This window comes from Anabrus simplex, chromosome 10 (genome assembly GCF_040414725.1).
Source record: "Anabrus simplex isolate iqAnaSimp1 chromosome 10, ASM4041472v1, whole genome shotgun sequence".
NCBI lineage: Eukaryota > Metazoa > Arthropoda > Insecta > Orthoptera > Tettigoniidae > Anabrus > Anabrus simplex.
This window is the reverse complement of record NC_090274.1, coordinates 64,159,491-64,183,533: the sequence shown is the minus strand read 5'-3', so window position 1 is coordinate 64,183,533 and position 24,043 is coordinate 64,159,491. Positions and strand designations below refer to the sequence as shown.

The 24,043-nt window shown below is 38.9% G+C and overlaps 1 protein-coding gene across 2 annotated transcripts in view; it reads right to left on the bottom strand.

Annotated features, from left to right (window-relative positions):
• The window catches only part of LOC136882097 (pyridoxal phosphate homeostasis protein), a 108,714-nt gene extending 91,741 nt beyond the window's left edge, over positions 1 to 16,973 (bottom strand). For both annotated transcript variants that reach the window (XM_068229316.1, XM_068229315.1), the window contains exons 1-4: positions 16,838 to 16,973; positions 16,568 to 16,708; positions 12,685 to 12,895; positions 11,912 to 12,054 (exon numbers count right to left, since the gene is read on the bottom strand). In XM_068229316.1, the coding sequence (XP_068085417.1) occupies positions 11,912 to 12,054; positions 12,685 to 12,895; positions 16,568 to 16,708; positions 16,838 to 16,930 (588 nt within the window). In that variant the 5' untranslated portion in view covers positions 16,931 to 16,973. The remainder of the gene's footprint in view (positions 1 to 11,911; positions 12,055 to 12,684; positions 12,896 to 16,567; positions 16,709 to 16,837) is intronic.
• Positions 16,974 to 24,043: the final 7,070 nt, after the last annotated feature.

Below are 24,043 nucleotides of genomic sequence, written 5' to 3'. Positions count from 1 at the left end.
GTGAAATAATACAGTATCCGTGATCCAATATACAATAAGTACGAAGAAAGAGACAAAAAATGTCGTGCGAGAAGAGACCTGTTACTGGATCTCTGTTATTTCAAAAGGGGGCCTCACACGCCCAGTCATGAGTGGTTAAAAAATATAGCCCACTTTACAAAATAAAATATTTATAAAATCCTCCTAACAATACAAGTCAAGTCATCTGTTAGATGAAGTTAGATGAAGCAAAAGACTTTGCTTCATCTAACAGATGACTTGACTTGTATTGATAGGAGGATTTTATAAATATTTTATTTTGTAAAGTGATAACCGTCAATACGGAATGAGATTCATAACTTGCAAATATAGCCCAGTTCGAAATTTCATTTGGTGTGTTTCATGGTAAGACTGTATCCAGATGCAAAAACGTGAAAACTCTTATTTCTATTATTAAGTCAAAATTTCCAGTATTCCATGACAAAATAATTTGTCTCTACGTAAGGACCAGGACATTTATTAGGATATGGCATTTTAATGCAAAGAGTAAGGAGCTAGCACTGAGAAAACATGCCAATAAGAAGGCTAAGCTTTGGGCTGGTTCATCAAGTAATTAAGTCTCCTGACACGTACGTTTTAATAATTTAATATAATTCCATAAAGATGTCGATATGATGCATATTTTCCTATGCCATTTGATCTAAATATTTACTTCATCAGGAAATAAATAAATAAATAATTTTGAGTTGCATGGCAATATTTTATTTCTTATCGTATTACCGGTATATTCCAGGTTATAAACTTAATTTTCCTCGTCCGTATTGAAGATCTACTTGTGATACAATTCCTTTAGTTTTGCCAATTGCCACCTTTTCAATACAATAAAATATGTTACAAACTTACATATTTATTAAGATGTTTACATGGTACATGTTTTGCTCCTTTTCGTGAGCATCATCAGCCAAACTATCATTAATCTAAGATTGTGTAAGATCATAAAACAATTCTTTGGTTCAAAATTACTCTTATAAAACTAATTGACAATCTTATAATATTTTAAAAGTCACACTACAATAAAATTATGTCTTAAGTTAACACTTTTTGTCTAAAATCTTCTTCAGTCTAAACATTTTATCGCCGAAACTTATCCGGTGAACATCTTGTAAAATTGTTTAAAATGAGAATAAAATTAAAAAACTTTGAAATCTGGCTAGTTGTGTTGATTCCCGTTGCTTAAAACTTCATAACAGTATTGAATATCATCTGCAGTTGATAATTGTCATTATGGATAATAGACTTGTTCTCGTTGCTGGAGTAACATTTATAAAATTTATTGGTATTAAATTTGATTATCAATGGGGTAAAATTGTTTGTGAACAAACTTGTTGATAAAACACTTTTTGATGTGATACTGGATTCAAAATGTTCTCGAACGTTCCATAATGACTCTGTGTATTTTCCTTTCTGCTGCTTGATTGTTTGGTGTTACTCCTAGCTTCTTGAGAACTATTTGTTATCCTGTTTGCACTTCTTGTGTTACCGGTGTATGTCATGTATTTGATAGTTGATGTTCTACCTGCTCAGCATGTGACGAAATTTAACGCATTTTCACGTTTTAAAATCTATTGGAAGTGCCATTACTTTATCGAATCGGACTAAACCAGACTATTATTTGATGAAAGATTAAGAAGATGTTTTACAGGCACGAGAACTCACAGGCTTGCTGTACTGCGACTGTGTACCTTACTCGCTATCGTTCATACCGCGTGACGTCAGAGCACTCCAGCCAATTGAAGCTTCAACCGCCAGAGTAGCCTACCTTATATTCTAGTTACCTTGGATGTGACCATCCAGCAATGGGCTATGCAAGTTGTTCATGAAAAACAATGTGCGGGGTTTAAAGCATGCCACACGTGGGTATGTAACTTTAAGAAGCGCAATTATATTGTATCGCGGAAAATAACATCTCTAACGGCGAAAAAGCAGACCAACAAAGAAGTAGAAACCATGACAGCAGCAGAAATATTCATACAAGGAGTCCCTCGATGAGTGAACCCAACACACGCCACAGTCCTGCATAGCCAAGTGCACCAAATCATGCAAACTTCAACACTTTCTATAGGTGGTAGTAGTAGTAGTAGTAGTAGTATTTATTCATTAATAATAATAATAATAATAATAATAATAATAATAATAATCGTATGGCCTCAGCTACCGTGTGCAGACATTTCAATTTGACGCCATCTGGCTGTCTGCTCGTCAATTTCGATGTTCCGATTTACTCTAGGCCCCCACTAGATGGCAGATCTAGTAAACCGAAACTCTCTTGGGCGTCTATGGCTGAGATTTAATGAATTTTGTCGGGTAAACACCAAATGTGTCACCAGAGATCTTTTACATGCCGACATCGCGCGACATGGAGTGTCGAATGGACTTTTTTCCGCCCTTCAAAAATCCGACTACCTCTGCCGGGTTTGAACCCGCTATCTTGGGATCCGGAGGCCGACACTCTACCGCTGATCCACAGAGGCAGCTATTTATTCATTCATCATATTGTTTACATAATTACAGGACTCTGTTTTATATATACATAACTCTTCTAATAACATTATTACTTGAGAAATATTAATCTTATAACTAAACCACATATATTACAGAAGTAGTAGTATTATTATCAACATATTAATACTTAAAATAAATTGAACTTCTATCTCTTGCACACATTAAATAAATTATTATTATTATTATTATTATTATTATTATTATTATTATTATTATACAAAATCACACCAACCTCAACAGAGTCGAGTAGATATCAGTAAAATACCACGTAAGGTGAAACCTTGTGTGTGGTAATTTAGAATATTAATTACATAGTGAGCAATATATTTTAAATGATGCCTGAAATACAAGTATGGGTATGAGTGAATGACCGATATGATCAACAGCACATGGTGGAGCATTGAATAGAAATTGGATATGGTGACGTGATATTCTCATTTAGTTATTTCTACCATAACAGTTTTATTATCCCTGACAAAGGATTTAAGACACTTCAGACTCATTTTCTGACCTAATAAAGTAGTTTGTAAAGAACCGGGAAGGACATTAAAGAATTTTGGAATGAAGAACAAGAAATTGCGCTTTGTTATGCTAAGTTTGGGTCTGTATAACATACAACGGTGGTTCATCTTACTGCGTGTTGAATATTCATGTTTAATGTTCTCAATTATATTCTTTTTTTTGTTAATATATTTGTATATTTCAAGGGCATAGAGCTGTTTCACATTAAATATATTTGCTTCAGCATATAATTGACTACTTGGGTATAATCTTCCTTTCTGGTACATTATTCGTAATATAAGGTTTTGAACAACCTGTATTTTATTGATTACATTTTTGTAGGCTCCTCCCCATGCCAAAATTCCGTAGCTAAGAATAGACTGAACTAAAGCGTAATAAACCTCTCTTTAACAATTTTATACTGGATATGTATTTTAAATTAAGAAATATATAAACAGTTCTTCTGATTTTCTTCCTTAAATCGGTAATGTGACTTTTCCATTTCATGTTCGAATCAATTAATAATCCCAAATACTTAACATTATTTACTTTATAAATTTTGTGGCAGTTACAATTAAATTTACAGTTGATGTTGTGTACAATTAATTCATTAAAATCGTTTCGTGTATCTGTTACAGAAAAATTCATAAATTTTGTCTTTTTAATGTTTAGAAATAATTCATTATTATCTAAGCATGCCTTAACTTTAAGCAGTGCTCGAGTTGCTCTCTGTCTGACGAGATTCCAGCTATCACCCTCAACATAAATGACTGTATCATCTGCATATGTTACGATGTGCGTATGTTCGGCATTTGCTATTGTTTTATCTAGATCATTAATAAATAGAATAAACAATAAAGGACCTAATACTGTGCCTTGTGGGACACCCTTTATTATCCTCATAGGTGTGCTTAGATGTTGATTAATTTTGACAACTGTACTCGATCTGTCAAGTAACTCTCAAGCAAATCCAGCACATTACCCCTAAAGCCGTATTTTTCCAATTTCTGGAGGAGCAAGCGGTGTGACACACTATCGAATGCCTTTTCAAGGTCGAGAAATATCCCTGTGGAGAGCAGAGTAGAATTAAGATTTTCGTATATTCTCTTTGTTAAGACAGATATAGCATCAGTCGTTCCGAGATTTTTAATGAATCCAAACTGTCTGGGCGAAAGTATTTGGTGTTTTTCTAAAAATTGGTAAATATTGTTCTTTAAGCATTTCTCGAATATTTTTGATATTGTTGTAGTTATCGAAATGGGTCTGTAATTTCTAATGTCACAAATATTTCCAGACTTGTGAAGAGGTTTTACTATTGTTGTTTTAAGCTGTTTTGGAAAGTAACCTAAGGTGAAGGAATCATTGATAATATTCAGCAACGATTCCTTTAATGACTCTATATTTTCTTTAATAATTCGAGCCGAAATATTGTCTATTCCTACAGCTTTGTTTTCATGTACTTCACTCAAACATCTCTTCAGATCGTATTCTGTTACCGGCGCAAGGAAGCAAGTATGAGGGTTGCGAGCGATATTTAATGTGGAGTCGGAAATCTGTCTGTGATGCTTTGCTTTCTCAGTGGTTTCGTTAATGAAATAATTGTTAAATTTATTAGAAATATTTATGTCATCTTTCCAGATTTCACCTTTATATCTGATTTCCTTGATCTCTTCTTTTCTAACTGACCTTTGTGTTATTTCATTGACTATGCCCCAGACCTTACCCCGGTTATTTGAATTGCGACTGATCAGATTCCTATAGTACTCAGTTTTCGTTTTCATAATTAGATCATTTAGTTTGTTCCTATATTTCCTGTACTGTTCTTTAATTTCCAAGTTATCCTTATTTTTAAAATATTGTTGATAAAGTCGGTCTCTTGTGTGAATAGATTTTACCAAACCGTAAGAAATCTATTCTGTTCTTTTGACTTCCTTTGATTTCAATTTAACAGTGGACAGGCTCATGCAGCTTTTAATTGTATTTACGAATTTATCAAGTTTGATATCTAAATCACTGCTGTTTAAGATGTCTCCCCAATTTATTTTACTTAAATGATTTTTAAGCTCAAAATGATCTATTTTAAAACAGTTACGTCGAAAATTTGGTATATTATTAGGGACCGAGGCATTTTGAATGTAGAGACTTACTATTATAGGATAATGATCTGAAATTTTACTTTGAGGGATGATAGACAGAATGTCGTCATTTCTCAACCTACTTTTAATCAAAGCATGATCAATACAGGATTTACTTGTACCAGATACTCTAGTAGGATTGTTTATTAAGGACTGAAAATTTCTTTCTTGTACCATGTTGAGATATTCGTCACAGTCGTGTTCATTTAAAAGGTCTATATTTGTGTCCCCTATTATCAGTTCGGTTTCAACATGGCATCTATCTTGGATATAATGATCTAACGCACTGAGAAACCGCTGTTTGTGATATTCATGTGACCGATATACTCCTGTAATAGCTACTTTCTTGTTGTCATAGTTAATTACTACTCTGAGAAATTGAAAGTCATCGTACTCAATAATTTCCATTTCGTGCTCCAAACAATTTTTTACCATTAATACAACACCATCACATTTAAGATGTACAATATAATAGGTTAGGATCCACCTTTCAATACTCCGTAATAAGATGGTAAGAAGTAGTTACAACCTGTTTAATGGGACCGGTTTCAACACATTTTAAGTGTCATCATCAGCCAATTTTCGAAGATCTTAAAACAACTAGCACATTGAATACAGGCAAAAAATTAACAATGTATCATAACGTAGCAATTCAGTAAATGTTCAATTGCTACGTTATGATACATTGTTAATTTTTTGCCTGTATTCAATGTGCTAGTTGTTTTAAGATCTTCGAAAATTGGCTGATGATGACACTTAAAATGTGTTGAAACCGGTCCCATTAAACAGGTTGTAACTACTTCTTACCATCTTATTACGGAGTATTGAAAGGTGGATCCTAACCTATTATATTGTACATCTTATTTCTCTATTCAATACGGAACAATAATGAAGTTTTTAACTTTAAACCATCACATTTGTTAACTGAACCCTCATTGTAATAAGATTTATACAAGGCATGGTTACTTATATTTACATTACTCAGTGACCAACTTTCTGTTAAAATTACGACATCAAACCTATGATCATATGCTTTCAAAACAACATCTAAAATGTTCTTATTTTTCCTTATGCTTCTAATATTATTATGAAAAATTTGTAATGTACTTTTCCCTTCCGCACGCTTCTGCAATCTACTCGTGCAATCTTTGATGCCCCTTCTCGTCTCTGAAAGAGGTTGGTATGTTACATAATCATCTTCTAGACCTATTCTGACTATTTATAGGAAAAGGTTAAAGCCAGCTGTTAGTTATTACTAAGAAGGGAGTTACTGTAAGTACAGAGTTTGTACAGAGGGTTGGGACAAGGTCAGTGTCCAGTGGGGTACCGTAATTAACGAGCTAGTGAAGGTCAAGCAGGTAGACTACAGCCGTTCAGCCAAGCAGGGTGGAATGCAAGAGCAGTGAAGGGGAGAGTGAGAGAGAGAGATAGCGAGAGGGAGATGTGTCCTAGAAGAGGAAACAAAACTTAATACAAAGGGTTACCAACTTATGGGTTAGTAAACTGAACACAGGTTAGATATGAGTAAGCTCATGGAATGTCACTCATCTGCGTAGCGCAGTGCATGCTGTCATCAGCGGTCTTAAACAGGATAACTCCATCACTGGTCCAGACATTTCTGACGCCGAACTTGGAGATAGCCGCCTTCAGAACCGTCAGTCTGGCAGACGTAAGGTCCTCCCGGATTGTGATACGAGATCCTTTTAAATGCCTTTTCTTTGCGAATATCTCCTTCCTGCTGCGATAACTTGTCATCTTCACGATAATAGGCCGGGGTTTATTACCAATTTTAAGCCCGACTCTGTGGCTCCTGTCAATATCAGTCAATTTTATGTCGGCACCAATGTCACGTGCAACATTTAATACTAAATTGTCCGTGTCCTCATTCGACTCTTCCGGAATGCCAAATATGCGGAGGTTATTTCTACGCTGATATTGTTCCAAATTATCATAATTTGACTTCACTTCCGCTTTAAGTTCTGCGAGTTCCTTGTCTCTCTTGGCAATCTGATTCTTTAGGTCCTCACATGCATTTATATTGAACTGAACAGATTCCTCTAGTCTCTTTAACACACACTCCGTAATTTTGTCCACTATGGTACTCACAATTAATTCCACGAATACCTTACACTGAAGTGTCTCTTCTATTATTTTCTTCACGGTGTCTTCTGTTGGGTTGGCACTCCTGCACTCGGCCTGCTGTTGATTCTTCTTCGTTCCTGGCACCATTGCACTATTACACTAATTGCACGGCACTCGAACAAAGAATGAACTAATTGTTGATAGTACTTGATTCCACGATACAAATAGATGCACTGTGGCAAATTACAGCATTGTCGCAATTGTTTACACCTGCCAAAACACTTAAATTCCACAAGCTTAAACTCACGCGTGTTACTCGTATGGCATCTCAAGCTAGCGAGGTTGATTAAGTTAATTTCCAAAATAAATGTTTTGGCCGTTGTGTTGCTCTTGACTCATTTAACGTTCGTGCAAAATTTACGTAGGACCCATGATTATCCGGTACACACCCTTCCCTTATAACAAATGAAAAGGTTAATACACTTCTCTTCATCTACACCACCAACCTCCACAGTAAAATTCAATAGTGAACACATCCCTCCATACAGGGTTAGCATCAGGAAGGGCATCCAGTCTTAAAACTGGGACCAAATCCACATTAAGTGCTGATCCCAAATCGGGATAAAGGAGGAGGAAGAGGAGGAGCAGAAGAAGAAGATCTATAAGATATTCCTAAATCTTTAAGATATACCTCCAGAAAACTCCCCACCCCCAAACTCCTCAACAGTCACATTTCAAATAAATATTTGAATGCCGATACCTAACAGATAATACAAGTAACGAGCTTTAAACACTCCATTATAAAAAACATGTAACGACCTGAAAATCAAGTAGCGAAATATTCAAGTTTATGTACTTAAATATTATTTAGCTGTCTGCCTATTCAATAGATGTCAAATACATTAATCTAGAACTCGTTCCTTCCCCTAGGGAATATCTTCAGCTAGAGTGCTTAAACAAATATACATCAGATATAAAAAAACAATTTAAAATGATAATACACAAGTTCAAATTCACTGACATACACAAAACAGATTCACAATTAAGTATTTATTTATTTTCCACCTAGTCGATACAATGATTGCTTAAGGCAATTTTTAATTTTTAATTCTTAAGCAATCATTGTATCGACTAAGTGGAAAATAAATAAATACTTAATTGTGAATCTATTGAAGTGCGATACGGACCATGAAGCTGATTTTATGTAATACACAAAACGTTTAAAATAAACTGCTAAGTTGTGAACACTACAGGATGTTACGTCCTCTTGTGGTCAAATTATGTTGAGATACATTAAAAATTAATTAAAGAAGAATGTCTCTGAGAATTCTTGATTAAGTCTTGAAGTTTGTGGAAAAGCTTTCAGGTATCAAGTTTGAAAATATTAAGTGGAAATTGACGCTGCTGTTTAAAATTTTTCGTGTGAATAAGACATATGTGATATCACGAAATAAAAGATCCTTAAAAAATCTTTTGGAAACCACTCCTTAATATTTCAGTTCAAAAAAAGTGAGTTGGTTCTGGATTCAAAGTCAAATATTTCGCTACTTGATACCCAACAGATAGGTTAGAAATCCAACATGCGCCACTCAGACAATGCCAGAATTCAGTAAACAGGGCAGCCAACTTAAGTATAGTAACATACACAGCAGAAACATCGAACAGCAGTTCATTCTAAGTGAGAGGGTGAACAAAAGCTGAATTAAACCTGGATGGCAAGCAAAGCCCCCAGGTTATAGCTGCTAAGCAGTCTACAGACCTCTAGTATCACCTGGACAACAGCACAAGTCTGCTTAGGTTAGGTTCAGCGAGTGACAAGACCACTGCAATTTCAAAGTGGGCACTTCTTTTATTTTGACTGAATAAGGCAGCCGTAAGCCTCCGTGGCTCAGACAGCAGCGGGACAGCCTCTCACCGCTGGGTTCCGTGGTTCAAATCCCTGTCACTCCATGTGAGATTTGTGCTGGACAAAGCGGAGGCGAGACAGGTTTCTCTCCGGGTACTCCGGTTTTCCCTGTCATCTTTCATTCCAGCAACACACTCCAATATCATTTCATTTCATCTGTCATTCATTAATCGTTGCCCCGGAGGAGTGCGACAGGCTTCGGCATCCGGCACGCCTCTGGATTTTCATTCAAGGCAGCCCTGAGGCCAGATATGCTGCAAGCTTTCTCTGAGAAAATAGTAAAGTTGCCTTTATCATAGCCAGCCAATAGCAAAACAGAAAATTGCTGCACCTGGCATATGTGTACAGTCTCATTTTAATTTTTTTAAATAAGTGACAATACTTCTAGCGATAGTCCGGTGGTTCGCTAGCAAGCCCAAATGAAGAATCGCTCTTCTCTGCTATTTCACGGTATCGTTTTACATCATTTTAATATTTTTACGTTTCCAAAATATGGGTACCAGCAATCGAATAGCTACTGTGATTAACACAACTGAAAGTTAAAGAAATGAGCAACAATAATGGACTAGCAAATGATATACACAGACATTTACAACAAGTCATGTTTGGGACTTCTAGAGTTAAACAATGAATTACTGGTCATAGTACACGAATTTATCGAGCATACTGGCGATGCAGTTAGGGTCGCACAGCTGTGAACTTGCATTCAGGAGAGAGTGGGTTCGAATCCCCACTGTCGGCAGCCCTGAAGATGACTTTCAGTGGTTTCCCATTTTCACACTAGGCAAATGCTGGGACTGTATCTTAATTAAGGCCATGGTTGCATCCTTCCCATTCCTAGTCCTTTCCTATCCTATCGTTGCCATAAAACCTATCTGTGTTGGTGCAATGTAAAAAAAAAAAAAAAAAGGGAAATGAATTTATGAATTTACTTATCTGGTACACAAATTATCTCACAGAGAGGAAGTTGACTTGCCACATAATGTAAAATCACGGAATATTACAGAAACCTCCAGGAGTTATGTCAGGTTATGAAGCCATCCTTAGTTCAAAGACATTAATGCACAAGTGGACATAAATAAAAACTTAGTAAGCCCAGACCTATGCTCTGGAGAACATAAGTACAGATGACAATTAAGGAAAAATGTTAACATAATTACCACTAATGAGATGAAATACATGAGAAGAACAATGGGATATACTCGATGGGATCATGAAAGAAATAAAATGGTATTGAAGGAACTCAAAATTGAATCAGCAGTATAATACAACCTGTGACAAAGTTTCGTGAATGAAGTCGAACGGTCGATCTGGCAACACTGGCGACACACAACGCTGCACCTGCGTAGCAGCAGGTTTTGACCACCTGCTCCCAACTTTGTTCAGTTGAGCATCGTGTGTATGCTGTGTAAGACCTGTTTGACACAGTGCCTGTTTAGTGCGTTGGTTCTGAACGGCGAACAGGAACATGAACGACCAAAAGATCAATATCCAATTTTGTTTTAAGCTTGGCAAGACACTGAAAGAAATGCATGCGATGTTGGTACGTGTTTATGAAGAATAAGCGCTGTCCTTGAAGTATGTGTACAAGTGGTTAGTCCGTTTACGAGGAGGCCAGGAAAATGTTTCTGACAATCCCCGTCGAAAACATTGAGAAGGTGAGGACATTAATCATGAACGATCGGCGATTAACTGTGTGCATGATAGCGGATGAACTGCAGATTAACCGTGAATCCGTGCGACAAATCATTACCCAGAAGTTAGGGAAGAGGAAAACGTGTTCTCATCTTGTGTCACATCACTTGACTGACGATCAGAAGCAAGCACGTTTAGAGGCTTCACAAGATTTTGTTGAAATGGCAGATGAGACCCAAATTTCTTGAATTGTATTGTCACTGAGGATGAAACCTGGTGTCTCAGGTACGACCCCGAAACGAAATGGCAAAGTATGGAATGGTGTTTTCCAGGAACCCCTCCTTGGAAAATGGTCACAGCCGAAAAGTCATGCATCAAAACGATGCTCATCACCTTTTTCGATAGTCAAGGCATTATCCACAAGGGATTTCTACCTGAGGGAACAATGCTGAATGCTGCACGGTACATTCAAATTATGACCCATTTCATGAAACGTCTACGCAGGGTACGACCCCAGTACGCACAACAAGGTTCATGGTTTTTGTCCATGACAACGCTCGTCCACACATAGCCAATATCGTCAAACAGTTCATGGCAAAAAAGGGGGTGGTGCAACTTGAACATCCCCCATACCCGTCAGATCTCAATCCTCCAGACTTCTTCCTATTCCCACAACTCAAACCCGCTGTGAAAGGAAAGAGATTTGACGATATTCCTGACATCCAATGAAACGTGATGAGGCTTTTGAAAATCCCAAAGGAAGCCTTCTTGCAAAGATTTCAGGACATGTATTGCCGATCTCAGCAGTGCATAGTTATGGGAGGGGACTATTTCGAAGGACAGTAAGGTCACTGTCGTGCATTGTTCATCTATGTTGATAGTACAAGACTATTCACCGAACTTTATTGTCACAGGTTGTATATACAGTGTTATCAAGAAAGGGGCAAAAATAATGTTTGAAGAATGAATACAGGAAGATTTCCTAGAGAAATTCTCAAGTACTAACCGAAAGGAACAAGATCCATCCAATGAAATGTTGGCGAGAAAGTGCTTTATAGGATTGTAACAGGCCACTAGGTCTAATACATCAATGGATGATGATGATACTCACCACAAAGTCTGGATTAGGGCCCTTCGAGGTATCATAGCCATACATTCCAATGGTCATCAGGCCTACCAGTTCTAGACTCTTGCAAGACTCTAAAACATGCTTCACAAGACTTGTGGTTTCTTCTGGAGAACATCCATTCTTCTCTGTAGACATTCATAAGTACAGACGACTATAAAAAATCATAATTACGAACAAAAACACCATTATTATTATTATTATTATTATTAATATTATTATTATTATTATTATTATTATTATTAGAGTCTGCTGTTTATGGTATTTTAAAATTCCACCAGATGAAACAAAATTTAATATTCAAACTCCTGCAGATGATAGAAGAGACCACAATAAATATGTTTTATTAAATAACCATAGGTTGAAAACTGATAATTGAGGTACTTTTTGAACCGAGTGTGTGTGAAACAATTAAATTTCAATTTAACTGTAATCCTTTACAAGCGTGGACTCCTGCTGCAATACAAGTTCTGAAAAACTCTGAACCACAGATTCGTGAGCAATCATGGCTACAGTGGATCCACTGCACGGCCTGCTTGTTCTCCCGCTCTCACCCCACTTGACGTTTTTTGTATGAGGGTAACTACAGAACCTGGTGTATGAGAATTAATTTAAATTGGAGGAAGACCTTGATGCTCGGTTCTAATAATAATAATAATAATAATAATAATAATAATACTGCAAGAATGGTCAGAAGTAGTGAATGCAAGACTTCTGGCTTCTCACCAACTGTGAAACATGTTACTAATATGGCTCACCTTCCTCTCCACTTGTATTCACCTGCACCATCACCTTCAGTTTCTCACTTTTCTCCTTCTTTTCCCATGCTGAATTGAGAGTTGAAGCAAGTTTTTCTGTGTCCACTGTTTCTACCAAATAGAGTCCAGGTACTGCCAGTACCTTGTTGACTTTGTTCCGCTGGAGATGGCCAATGAAGTGCCAGTGAATATCAGGGCAGCTTTCCACAAGCTACAACACACAGTTACAATGATTCTACATATAAAATCAATGGTACTTAGGAACTGCATTGATAATGCTGGAAAGTATCATGTCTGGAATACTGGTATATACTGTATCACTGTATCGCATTTTCTAGTCTGTTTCAGGTGACATGTTTAGATGGGAGACATAGGATTTACAGAAATACCACTCTTAACATTTTCCAAGAACAAGCCAGAAGAAAAAAAAAATGATACACTGGCAGAAAAAATATCCAAACACCATGAAATAATGAATGTAGAATACGGAAATTTTGGCAATATATTTGTTAAGGTAACATATTTAATTGATTAAAGGTACAAGACTACAGGTTAATATCCACATGAGAAAAGCCATCGTAAATGTGCCATACAGGTCCATTAACAACTCGTGTAATCGCCTGACTGTTGAATGCCAGCACGTATGCACAGTGGAGATATTCCTGCCAAGTCATTCTGCAATAGCGCGGAAAGAAAATCTATCTTTATGTAGCCCTACTACATGGCCTCATTCAACCACAGTGAGCTGTTAATACTGCCCTCTTTGTCATTGCAAAAGCATTCTTGACCCACTCACAGTCACTCCGTCAAATCTCACAGGTAACTAACAATCTCGCACAGCAAACCTGATGTGCAACGTCATAGGACTGCTACTAGTGCCACATTAATGTGATTTGCAGTAAATTTGAATTATCATCATCTTTCAGATGTATAAACACGCCTACCAATGTTCGTTAATCTACCACAATCCCTTCTTGGTGTTTGGATATTTTTTCCGCCAGTGTATTTAGATGGGAGACATAGGATTTACAGAAATACCACTCTTAAAATTTTCCAAGAACAAGCAAGAAGGAAGAAATAGTCTAGTACAGATATCCTGAATGTCAAGTCATGTATAGACAAGAATATGAGGAACACACAACAGGATAAATACAGTGACAGGTCAGCGGGAGAATAAGAGTCAATGATAAACATTAACCCTCGAACCGATAGTTGAAATAATTCGAACCAGTAGGAGTGCACCACACATTTGCAGTACCTGATGTATGGCACTCTGACATGTATTATTCATGGAATATGGACATATAATACACCAAAACATTCATCATGGACTGGACTATTTGAAAAGTGGTTTGCATTTACCCTCAGTGTTATAGTTTTTAATTTTCTGCCCCTTTAAATGCCCCCTCAAAAATCAAAATATTTTTTACTTAGGTCTACACATCAAATAGAAATGACTAATCAGCTTTTCAGGAACTTTTTAAAATAGACATTTTGTAGAGAAATTAATTCTGATGATAAGTATATACATTTTAAGTGAAAAGTGTTAATACTTTAGGAATTACTCATAAAAAGTACGGTAGTAGATAAAGTTCTAACTGGTGGGTGTTAATAACCTACCTCAGGGGACACAACACTTGTCCATTCTGCTGCAGTGGGCCTTGTTTTTACAGACTCATTTAATTATTTTACAATACCGTACCTTACGTTCTTTCTTAATCTGTTTACCCTCCAGGGTTGATTTTCCCCTTGGACTGAGCGAGGGATCCCACCTCTACCACCTCAAGGGCAGTGTCCTGAAGCATGAAACTTTGGGTCAGAGGGATACAATGGGGAGGATGACCAGTACCTCACCTGCTATGCTCAACAGGGGCCTTGTAGTAGGATGGGAAGATTGGAAGGGATAGATAAGGAAGACGGAAAAGAAGCAGCCGTGGCCTTAAGTTAGGTACCATCCTGGCATTTGCCTGGAGCAGAAGTGGGAAACCATGGAAAACCACTTTGAGGATGGCTGAGGTGGGAATCGAACCCACCTCTACTCATTTGACCTCCCAAGGCTGAGTGGACCCCGTTCCAGCCCTCGTACCACTTTTCAAATTTCATGGCAGAGCCGGGAATCGAATCCAGGCCTCCGGGGGTGGCAGCTAATCACGCTAACTGCTACACCACAGAGGTGGACTTTACAATACCTTCATCATTTAAATCCAAAAATGTAGCCATCGTGTGTGCATAACACACAGTAAACAACAAAAGCAAATCACAACAAAATCAACATGTGTTTGAAAGCTGTATGAATTGCGACCTTCATTTGTTTCAAAGATATCAAAGGTAAATGGATGTATTTAACACCAAAACATTCCACATTCCAAGGAGAAAACATGCCTGATAAACAGTGCCATCTAACGGAAATATTTACTACTTCTTCTAGCTGTATTCACTGGTAGAATGTAGAATAGACCTGATGATCTATCGTCAGCGGCGGTTGAGATAGACGCACACTTGCCAATCCATCATCAGCTACCAGTTCAAAAAATCTCCACACCTTCAAACACCACCTTCTTCAAATAAACAAGCCCATTCACCCATCAATCCATCCATCCATCCATCCATCCATCCATCCATCCATCCAGGTACAATCTTAAGACAGTAGGAACCGGAGAATAGAGATGAATGCTCCGCACAGGACGATGCTCCTTTGTTCATGCACATTGAATAAGTTACAGTTTTTTTATTGTCCTGGCTAATGACAAAAAAAAAAAAAAGGGTCTAACACATCAAGGGTGTTTGGCAGAGAGCCTCTTAAAAGGGCTTTTTTTTTTTTTTTTTTTGTTAGCTATTGGCCCACAATGGACAATTTGGAAATGTACTGTACAGAAATAGAACCAGTTTTTGGGTGGTTAAGCCATGTGCGTTTGCAGAGTTTCATCCATACGTGTCACTAGGGCTCATCTATTGGACGGCACTCCCCTCCAAGACTCCGCATAGTAGTGACAGACCAACTGTGTGGTTCCGCTGTGTTAGCAAATAGGGATTGCTTACCTGGTAAAGGAGAAGCAAATTCTCCGTTTTCAAAAATATGTACTCCCCATGGACATACAATTCCAAAAATGGCTTTCACGGCCACAGATCTGGCATGTCTGGCTAGTGACAAAAAAAAAAAAAAAATTGGTCTGACATGTCTGGGGTGTTTAGCAGAAACCTTCTCTTAGGGAGCGAGTCCCGGCTATGTATTGTGACAGCCATTAGTCTGTGACACATTTGCTATTAGAACTGATACTTTTAGGATTGTTTAGTAGGGCGAAGTGGGCCATTACATCTAAATGAGTTGAATTCTGGGAGCGACACCATTCTTCTTAAAATATATCCAATGGTAGCGAGTGTTGAGCAGATGGTTGTGGGTATTGGCAGAAAATTTTCTGTGTTTGGTTATTAAAGTTAGTTTCGTTCGGCAGTGGGATGATGGGATTTCAGCATCAGTGATGAACACAGCTCTCCTCAACAAGCCTTTTAAGGTACCATTCACATATTTTATGTCACAGAGTAACGTTACATTCAGGTCAGTTCCATAAACAGAAAGATTCGTAGACAAGAGAAACGAAATAGACTATTTTCAATTACATTTTATAAACTAATCTAATTTTTTCACAATTGTGAAGAAAGAACAGCCTCATAATGTTATTGTCATCATAATGTTATTGTTTTTAATCAGAAGGAATGTAGTTCATTGGAGAACCTGGAAGGACTCTCATTTACCAGTAAACCTAATGCCAGCACACTGCCCTACAAGACTGATATCCTGAATACTGAACTGCAATAATATACAGTACGTTTGGAAAGATTTTTGTTTGCTAGTGCAGCATTTCCATGCTACTTTAATACTTACCTCAGGATCGTTTCCTTTATCAAACAGTTCTTGAACATAGTTCTCGCCAAAATGTCGCTGTCCTGCATTATAAGCAGCGATCACTAGTTCTTTCGGTTTAGTTTTACTAACAGCTACAAGTCTCGGCTGAAATTTTAGCTCCTGAAAAAACACAGTCAAGATTTATGAAAGTTGGGCACAGCAGTATTAACGTCTGAGAAAGGGGTAGTGAACACAGTTGAACGTAAATGACAGCCACTAACATTAACTGTAGATAATAATTAAACTTACCGCAGGTCGTTTCTGAACTGCTTTCTGAATTTTATCGCGTATAACCTGCAAATTCTTCACTATATCTATTTCGGACATGATCACACGGTTCATAACAAAACTTCATGAACGACTTATGTCTGGATAATCGACAATCGAAATGAATCGAAACAAGATCGACTGCAATATCGAATTGTAGTTGAGTTGGCCTTGATATCGTATTGATCGAAACCAAGACCAATCAATGCAGTGAGAAATCAGATTATGATGGGCTGGATGGTTGCAAATGCCGTCATTTACCGGACAGCCTATACTATAGGCCCTATAATATGTTCACTAGACTTGTTAACACGTCTTTCTGGCAAGCAATCTTTAATTTCCGCTATTTTATTTTTGATACCGGTAGCTAATAAAACTTTTCTTTTTTTTTGTCAAACTTCAAGTCTATTGGAGGAAATGTAGTTTATATTGGCTTTACGGAAAAACCGATTGGTCATTTTCCTCAATCCTCGTAATGCCATTTACCGAGCCATTAGCTTTATGGCCAAGATCTGAACTGTCATCATCACTTAACAACGTTCCACAATCGACAGAACGGTCATATTCTCCTCTCCTGTGATCAAGATATCTGATTCCATGATGCGGTCGATTAATCATGTTTAGTGTAGTGATGGGTCGCGTGATGCAAAGCTCTCGATGCATTCTGAGCAAGCGATGCAGTCCGTGCCTCATAATGCTGTCTCGATGTCGTATAGTGACGTCAGGCGCATGAGCCCTTTGTCTCGAGGCAGTGCTGGGAAACGTATCGAGAGCTCTCGAAGCATTTCGAGCAACTGATACAGTCCATGACTCGCAATCCTACCTCGAAGTTTAAATCGGGACATCATGCGCATGCGGTATGTTATCCCTCGACTATACTCCGCCTGCTGATCAACTAATGACGTCTCCGAAAACCTTAATAAGTAGTTAGTGGGACGTAAAGCAAATAACATCATTATAACAACTAATGACAATGACGATACGCCAACTACTTTATAATCTACTCGCAGTCAACTTACCTACCTGTACTTCCTGCAGTTTACTTAATCACTGTCCGCTTCCGTGGCGAAATGGTTAGCGTACTGGCGTTTCGTCCAAGGGTCTCTGGGTTCGATTCTCGGCTAGGTGAGATATTTTATCCTTCGTTGATTAGTTCCTATGGTTCGGGGACTGGGTATGTGAAATAAATAGTAATGAAGAGTGTGATATATTTTTAACATTTTATTGAAACCATTTCTTTTGCCCGCCTGGTGGCCATGATCGTTAAGGCGCTGAAGTCTAAAAACGGTCTAACACCGAGGTTAGCCGGTTCGAGTCCCGTTGGTCGAAAAAATTTTCACCATCAGAATGTTGGCCGGCAGGGTAGGGGAGGTGGTGGTATACAATTTCTAATCACTAGATTGCGTGCCAAAAGCCTGGATTAAATTCCAAACCTCTCCGCAGTGCTCATATGGAGTGAGGGCATATGACGCTGTTGATGGTGATTCGTCCGTCGGATGGGGACGTTAAGCCTTGAGCAGACCCCTTGGTGCTATTCGACAGGAGTAGGCTATGTGCCGGCACCGGGTTTCACCCTCTCCCTACTATCATATATCACGTCATTCATTTCATCTCCCATTAACTCCTCTGATGAGGTTGACGTCAGGAAGGGCATCCGGTCATAAAAAACCGCCACGACAAATTCATCTCACCTCATACCCGACCCCGTAGGGAAACGGGACAAGGGTTGGACAAACAAACATTGAAACCATTTCTTTTACGACGCATCGAATTGTGTAATAATTTGAACAGAAGGTAAAATATACCGGCAATGGCATATACTGGTATATGTGTGCATGTATCCGATGAGGGACTCGTTCTCGGGCCGGAATAAGAGTTATCCTAGCTTTATTCCTTGTTCGTACAACTGGCCCTCACGCCCGTATAACGTATTCCGAGGTTATACTCGGAATACAACTTATCCAGTCGTCGTACAACTGGTTTCTGGCGCTAACGCCGGAATAAGAATTATCCCAGCTTTATTCCTTGTTCGTACAACTGGCCCCTAGTCTCCTTCTGGACTGTCGATACTTTTATATAAGATCGTTTTCTTGAAAAGGATCATTCAAGACCAGCCACAATATTATCGGACCTGAAGGCACATATACATGATGAAGCCGAACTCCACCGACAAATTTTCGGAAATTCTTCAGGGAAATCTTCTGTGTATATTGGTAGAAGGTACCCATGGTCTCCGGTGGCTCGTTATAGAGTAGAACCGGTAATTAAATGGTGATTTATTCGGTTTTATTACCGCAAACAAACTTATTTCTGTGAAAATACCTTCACAACAGAGAAGAGGCCTGCAATATTGAATAATCAAAACGTACAACACAAAACCCAGAGTAGCAAAGCCTGTAATATGTAATAACCAAAACGTACAATACAAAACACAGAGTAGTGTGATAACCCTCTGTCGAAACACGTGCATTTTTGTCACAGTGTGTTCAATATGTTCTGTCAGTGTACCTATTTTAAAGGTAACAATTCCATGTCGTCTTCCAGCATGTTAAAGAACTCCTGCGGGACATAATTCTCATACCCAGGCGTCTGTCAAGAACTAGCATTTAGGACGGACGTAAAACAACATTATTATGAGTACTATTTTCAGTGCAATACAGATACAAAGCTAACTGATCTGATGACATGGCCACGAGGTAATCAGGTTTGTTTACATTATGATTTGTTTATATTGCATGTGTTCAAGTGGAAGAGATTTTATTATCTATTGGTTATTTTGTATATTTAGTAACGTTACAATTACTTCTATTAGCGATCTGGTTGTTTCTGCACGAACAGGTGTGTGTTTGGTAGCCGAAACTCCGATTGCAAAACAAGAACAAACAAAAATATTTGAAGATAAGATTCGAACCACCACAAAACGTAGCGGAGGATAATGCCAAACGATGTTATTTAGCCAAATGCGCCACGCTAACAGCTCGAGTTCAATGTTTACTAATCATGTCTGTTTCTGCTATATTCGTCCTGGCTGAGGTTCAATTGGAGCGTGCCTCGAGATGCATCGAGAAAGTGACGTCAGGCTCGAGTATCTCAAACGAGAGTTATGCCCATCTCTACGTAAATCTCGAAGATGCATCGAGAGTGGTGACGTCAGTCTCGAGTATCTCGAACGAGAATTTTGCCCACCACTAGTTTAGTGGCCAAGTAAATACGTGTTACCGTACTCGGAAGGAACAAAGTATGAACACTGACAAGCACAGTTAGAACTTCTTCTTCTTCTTCTTCTTCTTGGTTAGTTTGAGAATACACAACGTAAAAATAGTCTGTTCTCTTTCTGTAACAATCCTCGAGTGAAGAACTGTTGAAGAAAGATAAAGCCATATAATGACAATAAAAAAAAAACACGGTCATTTCTCTTATACGATCCTTGATCATCTGCTTTCTTGATAATATGATACTGTATTCGACAATAAAGGACCGACTACAAAGACGTGAATTTATGAATACGGTACATTGTGTCTAATCATTTTTTGTCAAAATCTCAGTATGGCTTTATATCAGGAAAATCAACAATAAATGCACTCTCACTGGATGATGTTATTTTACAGAATAACATAGAGGGGCTGTATTTATATGCCTCACATCAGCGCTCCTTGCGGAAGCAAGTTCATCAAGGGCAGCCATGTTTCGAGTTGTCAAAACCATAGACACTGTTGGCGCGAGAGCGTAAAGATCAGGTGACGGAGATTGTGGGTGGCGAATGAACATCGTAAGTTTTAAGAAATGAAAAGTTGGGTTCAGATATTTAGAAGGAAAAAGTTAGATTCTCGCTTTCAAGAATGCTAGCCGTATGCCTGCGTATGTATGGTGATTGATAATGTTCCCTTTTTCGAACTTATCATAAGTGATGACTTTTTGGTAGCCTGTTCCTTTTTTATTTTTGTCCCTGAGAATTCCTTTTTGTTGCCATCTGTTGTTGGTGTGTCATTCACTGAAGTTTGATATTCAGATTCTTTCTTTGTTTCCCCCTCCACAATGGTCCTAAGGGCTGTGTGTCACTTACTGTCTTGTGCTTGGGCATTGGTTTGACGTAGGCTTATTTCCGTCAAATGTTCACCATGCAGAGAAAATTCAGTATTTTACTGCTGTTTATGAAATTTATGAAGTATTTATAGTAGGCCAGTCACATTAATATTTAAAATTAGGTTACAGTGCATAATGGACAACTTTCAAGGTTACCTTTTATCTTTTAAACCCAGTAACGAGCGAGTTGACTGTGGTTTAGGGTTGCACATCTGTGAGCTTGGTGGTGGTGGTGGTGGTTTTAAGAAGAAGTACAGCTGGATACCCATCCTCTGTTAACATTAATCAAAGGGTAACCACAGAAGGGGTCCAATGCTTCGAAAAATGAAGATTTCTGGCATAAAAGGACAAGGACCATGAATAGCATGAAAATGAAAGACTCCCTAGGATTTGCAAACCTAATATACTGTCCAGGTCAGAAAAGAACAAGAATTGACCAAGGGAAGTCACATAGGATAGATGAAAGTGAGGAGCCTGGCACAAGTAAGTGGAAGATGCCTGGACTCAGCTAGGGGCCCCATGGTCGCCAACCCACACTCCCAAGTGAAGAACCCATGCGGGTCCTTTCAATCACCTCTTACGGCAGGCATGGGATACCATGGTTGTTATTCTAACGCCCCGGTCCACAAGGGGTGCTGTGAGCTCGCATTCGGGAGGTAGTGGATTCAAATCCCACCATTGGCAGCTCTGAAGGTGGTTTTCCCATTTTCGCACTACACTGTACCTTAAGGCCAAGGCCGCCACCTTCCCAGTCCTAGCCCCTTTCCATCTCTTCGTTGTGTTAGTGCCACGTTGAACAGTAGCAGAAAAAAAAAAAAAGAGAGAGAGCAATGCCAGTACGATGCCGTAATGAGAAATAATGATGTGTCCCATACAGTATAATAAATAATTACATTAAACCATTATAGTGGTATACATGGGGATGCAATACATTTAAAAATATGATCAGAATGAGGTTGTAACCTATCGTAGGTCCCTTTCATTTTAAGGACTTCTGTCATAAATATTTATCTATGTCCACGGTTTTTTATTGTAATTTACGCTTAACCACAACAGCTGAGTGGGGTTCCGATATCATGGCCTGTTTGTATGTTACTGTAAAATGATTCTCCTCCTCCTCTTCAAACTACATTACAATCAGCTGACCGTGATGTTGGCCTCGCGCCGCAACATGGATAAAGTGGCGCTATTTGCACTCTATGATTATAATGCTCGAAGCTTTCGACTACCTAACAGTCTTTAATTTTGCACCAGTGATTTTTAAATTCATATTTTCAGCATTTTTTGTCATTCGAGAACCATCTGTCCTTGCTCATGTGACCGCTGGAAACATGGCAGACGTTCGTTCAATTAGCCCACGAACCTACTACGCTGGTGTGGCAGGGGGAGAGGTGATACTCCCCCATGGTGTGTCCCAGGTGGCGGATAGGGGGGTCCTAACCGGCTTGCCGGCGGACTTGAGGGAAATAAAATACCTCTTGCGGACCAAACACACTACCCCCTGCGGGTGGGGGACGCACATGTAGAATACACCCGCGGTGTCCCCTGCCTGTCCTAAGAGGCGACTAAAAGGGGCCCAAGGTGATCTCAACTTGGGAGTTGGATTGGCGACCATGGGGCCCTTAGCTGAGTCTTGGCATTGCTTCCACTTACTTGTGCCAGGCTCCTCTTTCGTCTATCCTGCCTGACCTCCCTTGGTCAACTCTTGTTCTTTTCCGACCCGGACAGTATTAGAGCATTCTAGGCCTAGGGAGTCTTTAATTTTCATGCCTATCTTCGTCCGTTACTTCATTTTTCGAAGTGACAGATTCCTTCTTTCTTTTTCTTTTTTCTCTCTCTCTCTACCCCCCTGTGGGTGGGGGACGCAGACGAAAAATACACCCACGGTATCCCCTGCCTGTCATAAGAGGCGACTAAAAGGGGCGACGAAAGAACCATGAAACTACTTTTGATTAGTACCATCACGCGGGGAAGACCATGGGTCGCCTTTACTTGCGAGTAGTACCACTATATTAGGTACGAAATAGGTTTGTGATTAGTAGCAGCAGAGAGTGCTTCCCCTGTGGGTTTCCAGTACCCGTGAGTCATATCCATATGAGCAACACCACAGGTCTGGGCGTTGCCTGTGAGTTGTACCACTACATGAGCGGCACCATGGGTCTGCATTGCCTATGATTAGTACCCACTATGTGAGGAACACCACGGGAATACCGGCGCCCGTGACTAGTACACCTAGGCGAGGAACCTCATCGGTTTGCGTTGGCTATGAGTGGCGCTATTGTGTGAGAAACACCATAGGTCTGCGTTACCTATACGGCGTACAATACTTGTGAGTAGTACCATCATGTGTGGAACACCCTGAGTCTTCGCTACTTTTGATTAGTACCCTAACATGACAAATACCATGGTTCTACTTTACTAGTGATAAGTACCATTCTGAGGGGCCCTTCACCTGGATTTTGGACCCCTTTAGACATCAAGCATCCTCAATTCAGGATTGTGCTTTATAAGTTTTTCCCTTGGTCAGTAATACTCTTATTTATGATATTTTTTTAGTTGGATACACTGGCTTTTTTTTTGGGGGGGGGGTTCATGTCTATCCATCCATTCATACTTCATGACATTTTATTTTATTTTGTCAGTGGATGATTTTGAACTTTTTGTTTGTCATTTCATTTCGTACCATTACGGGCTGATGACCTCGATGTTAGGCCCCTTTAAACAACAAGCATCATCATCGTCATCATTAAGTTAGCTTCAGCTAGGCAGCACTTCCACCTCTCTATGTTGTTCTAGCTTGTTGGTAATGAGCAATGAGTAATTTAGGGGATGGAAATTATGTTAATGTTTCCCTATGTGATTTTAGTAGGGCCTTCGATTTTGATGGAAAGGTGGCCTAAAAAGAATCTGTGGTGAAATATGGGTGCCTCAAGGGTCTGTCCAGTGTCCCTTTCTCTTTCTGATCATGATAAATGACTTAGATGAGAGCGTACAAACAAATACTGTCCTTTACACAGACTAGGCATACTCTACTTTTCTGAGATCATGTAAAAATCCTGCTGAACCATTGTTGTTGTCTGAACACACATTTGAGGAAGCTAAATC